The sequence below is a fragment of the Charadrius vociferus genome, unplaced genomic scaffold, assembly GCF_000708025.1.
Source record: "Charadrius vociferus isolate BGI_N301 unplaced genomic scaffold, ASM70802v2 scaffold636, whole genome shotgun sequence".
Lineage (NCBI taxonomy): Eukaryota > Metazoa > Chordata > Aves > Charadriiformes > Charadriidae > Charadrius > Charadrius vociferus.
In genome coordinates, this window is record NW_009649189.1 from 855,889 (window position 1) to 859,584 (window position 3,696).

The 3,696-nt window shown below is 63.1% G+C and overlaps 1 protein-coding gene across 1 annotated transcript in view; it reads right to left on the bottom strand.

Annotated features, from left to right (window-relative positions):
• The window catches only part of ELN (elastin), an 11,081-nt gene that overhangs the window by 4,331 nt on the left and 3,054 nt on the right, over positions 1-3,696 (bottom strand). The window contains 7 exon segments of the mRNA XM_009888872.1: positions 12-179; positions 1,559-1,609; positions 1,702-1,806; positions 2,504-2,732; positions 2,831-2,914; positions 3,058-3,102; positions 3,433-3,467. Coding sequence (XP_009887174.1) covers positions 12-179; positions 1,559-1,609; positions 1,702-1,806; positions 2,504-2,732; positions 2,831-2,914; positions 3,058-3,102; positions 3,433-3,467 — 717 coding nt within the window.

The window sequence follows — 3,696 nt, forward strand, 5'->3', positions numbered from 1 at the left end:
CATCTGCTTACCTCCGACGCCGGGCACCACGCCGGGAACCCCAGCCACGCCGGGCACGCCGGGCACACCAGGGACACCAGGGACACCGGGAACACCAGGGACACCGGGGACACCAGGGACACCGGGAACACCAGGGACACCAGGGACACCACCAATGCCGGGAACACCAACACCAGCTCCTGCAGGCAACAAGAGGGGAGAAGTTAGATCTCATTGCAGCAACAGTTGAAAGGTGGGACATTGCCATAGGTCTTGTGCTGTGGTGAGGAGAGAGCACCCCACCGCCTTGTCCCAGGAGAGATGCACAGTGGTGCTACGGAGGGACTGGTCCTGTGTCTCCCAAGGGGCCCCAGCGAGGATGGTAAATCTGCCATTGTAAAAGAGAGGCTGGGAAGTCACCAGCACAGGGGATCATGATGATCCTCATCATTATGGGGGCTCCAGATGGTCCTCATCATGGGGACATTAAGCCCTGCAGCCAAACAGGCCACGGAGGCGGAGTGACTGGTGGTCCCCAGTAGCTGCCTGGAAGGGCTGGGTGCCCCGGGCACTGGCCAGACTGGGGAGCTGCCCAGGGCAGTAACAGCCTTCACCTGCTGGCACTCGTCACTTCTGGAAGGGCTGAGCTCCGAGTCCTCATGGTCCCCTGCTCAGTAGGTGCCTGGCACCCCAGCACAGAGCACACATGCGTTAACTTGTCACTGTCAAGTTTGTCCCTAAATCCCATCCTTCCCTGGGCACATGGTGGGGTTTTTTTCTACACGATGCAGAAGAGAAATGGAAGAAATGGCCAGCAATGGTTTAGCCCTCAAAGGAAAGCTGCCATCGAGCATGGCTGCTCCCAGGGGACTCCCAGGGCTCTGCGGTGATGAGGATGTCCTGGAACACGGCCGTGTAATCTCTGGCACAGCCTGTTGGAGCAGCACATGGATCCCCCGGCCCTGTGTGGAGCCTCAGGGCCACTTCTGCCTCCTCTCCGCACCCGGGTTCCCACCTCTCCTGCTGCTTGGTCTGTCCCTCATGCCCCCTGGGCTCCTCCTCGCTGGAGGTGGTTATGCCTGCTGGGCACCTGAGTCTTGTTAGACCAAGTTGGATACGCTTGCTGGATCCCACTAGGTTTTTGGAAGGCGGTGACCCTGGGCAGGGGTCCCTCTGCCAGGGATCTCTGCCCATGTGGGCAGCGGGGCTGAGCCTGTGGGCACCAGACCCTGGGTCAGGTCTGTTGCCGGAAAAACGGATTTGATACAAAACCCAAGAATTCAGACAAGGTGCAGAGACATGAGTTCAGTCTCATCCGTTCACCTGCACGAAGCAGCCTGCAGAAACCCCGGAGAGGGAGAAGGTCCTGCCCTGGGGATGAAGCCAAGCCTGGATGCAGCAGCCGGGAGCGGGGCTGGGCGCATCCGGACCTGGGATGTTCCCTGGTAATGAGCCATCAAGAGCGATTCCCAGGGGACACCCGCCTGCCTGGGGGGGACCCTGAGTGCCATGGGTGGAGAAGGTCAGAAGGAGTCCCTGGGGAGCTGCTGGGGAGCGCCTTGCACCACGCAGTACGTACCGTACTTAGCTGCCTTTGCTGCCGCCTTTGCTGCTGCCGGCGTCCCGACTCCTGGGGACAAGGGAGAGATGGACCCTCAGCCACCAGCCCCCACGGCCCCTGCAGAGCTGGGTGGTGGGGACAGGGCTCCTGGGAACAGTCACCTGCTACCCCGGGGACACCACCGACACCGGGTACCAAGCCGGGGACACCACCAACGCCGGGCACGAGGCCTGGGACGCCGCCAACCCCGGGCAGCACCCCTGGAGCTGGAGGGAAGCAGAGCAGTCAGACACCCCCCCAAAAACACCCCGTCCCACTGGTGGTGACACGGTCTCCCCCCTGGCGTCATGGGAGGCTTTGGGGCACCTGGCTTTGAGGTGGGCTTTCCACACCTCCCAGTCCAGCTGCTCAGGGGACATGGGATGCGCCCAGGATTGGGATTCCCAGCTCCCTATGCCCACCCCAGGGGTCTGGAGCCCACCCGGACACCCAGGAGCTTGGGGAACCCCGAGGTCCCCCAAGGCCATGGTTGTAAATCCCAGCTGCTCCCAGAGCTGACACGCTTCCTTCTTCAATAAGCGGTCGTTTGCGACTCGCTTTTCTCCCACAAAACAGACAACGAGGGAAGCAGCGAACACGAGATCTGCATCACCAAGCGCATCCCTTCGCTAACAAATGATGGCTCCTTACAGACACCGTCTCCCCAGAGACTCTGCCGCATCCCAGCACAGAAAAACCGCATCTTGTATGGAGAAACCACGCGTGATGGGGGACGTACTGCCTGGTGTTGGGCTGCTGCATGGCGAGGCGGCCAGCCTGCCCTCCAGCCACCGCTCTCCCAATGGGCTGCTGGAAGCTGCCCCCAAGGAGGGTAAAGCCCCTCTGCAGCTCTGGGGGAGGTTTCCCACCTTGCTGCCTTCCACCCGCAAAAACCGCTGGCTCAGCAGAATGGCTTCACCTCACCCCAAGCTCCAGCAAGCAGCCACTGGAGCCAGGGGCTGGGGCAGGGGGTGGTGGCGCAGGGGGTGAAGCTGCACAGCCCTGGCACCAACGCATGACTCTTCTGTGCCCCAAGAGTGAGCGTGGTCCTGCAGGGAGCTGCTGGGTCTGTCCGAGACAGCAGGGAACTCACCAACAGCTCCTGCCTTTGCCGCTGCCTTCGCTGCTGCTGCTGCTGCTGCTGCCCCTCCAACTGCCGGGGTAGCGGGAGAGAGTCAGGGGTACAGGACGGGGGGACAGAGGGACGTGACCCCCCATGAGCCCCAGGGCTGAGCCCCGCCATCACCTCACCTCCGGCTCCTGGGACAACACCAACACCGGGTACCACTCCACCGACTCCCGGGATGCCACCAGCCCCGGGCAGGACACCGGCTCCTACGGCAGGGGAGAAGGGGACCATCAGCTCGGTGATGCAGGGACAGAACCAGCATCCCCCCCAGCATGGAAGGGAGGGAGGGAGGAAGGCACTGCCCCACTGGGGAGATGGGTGATGGATGTGCCCGTGGAGGGCGACTCACCATATTTCGCTGCTGCTTTCGCTGCTGCCGCCTGTGCTCCAACTCCTGGGGAAGGACATAGGCAGTTGCTGAGGTCCTGAGGCCATTCCCACCTCAGCTCCCCCATCCTGCAGGGACCATGGGGACCAGCCCCTCCTGCCAACATCCACCCCCCTCTCCTTTGGGAGGTGATGCACCCCTCCAGGCTGTCCCTGCAGTGACACTGTCACCCTGGGACCACCAGAGAGCCGGACAGTGCCCAACACCCCATCCAAGGACCGGCAAAGTGATGGGGGTACCCAGTCCCCCTGCCATGCCCGTCCCAGTCCCCCACCCTGGGGCTGCCTGGGAGGGGAGCGTACCTGTCCCGGTGGGGTACCCTGCCTTTCCTCCCACTCCGATGCCGGCTCCTATTCCACCGGGTCCGAAACCTGCAATCACAAGCAGAAAGGCAAAGCCCGGTCAGGCGCTGGCCCTGGGAAAGGGGACGAGGCAGATGGAGCAGCTCCCTCGGCCCAAAGGATCTTCCCCCCTGCAACGTCAAGGGATGTGGGGGGCAGGGAGGGATGCCGGACCCAGCACCCCCCCAGGTTGAGATGCCAGTTCAAACATCGCTGCCTGGAGCTGGCGGTGGCTCCGGAAGTGGCCCCGCGGAGGCAG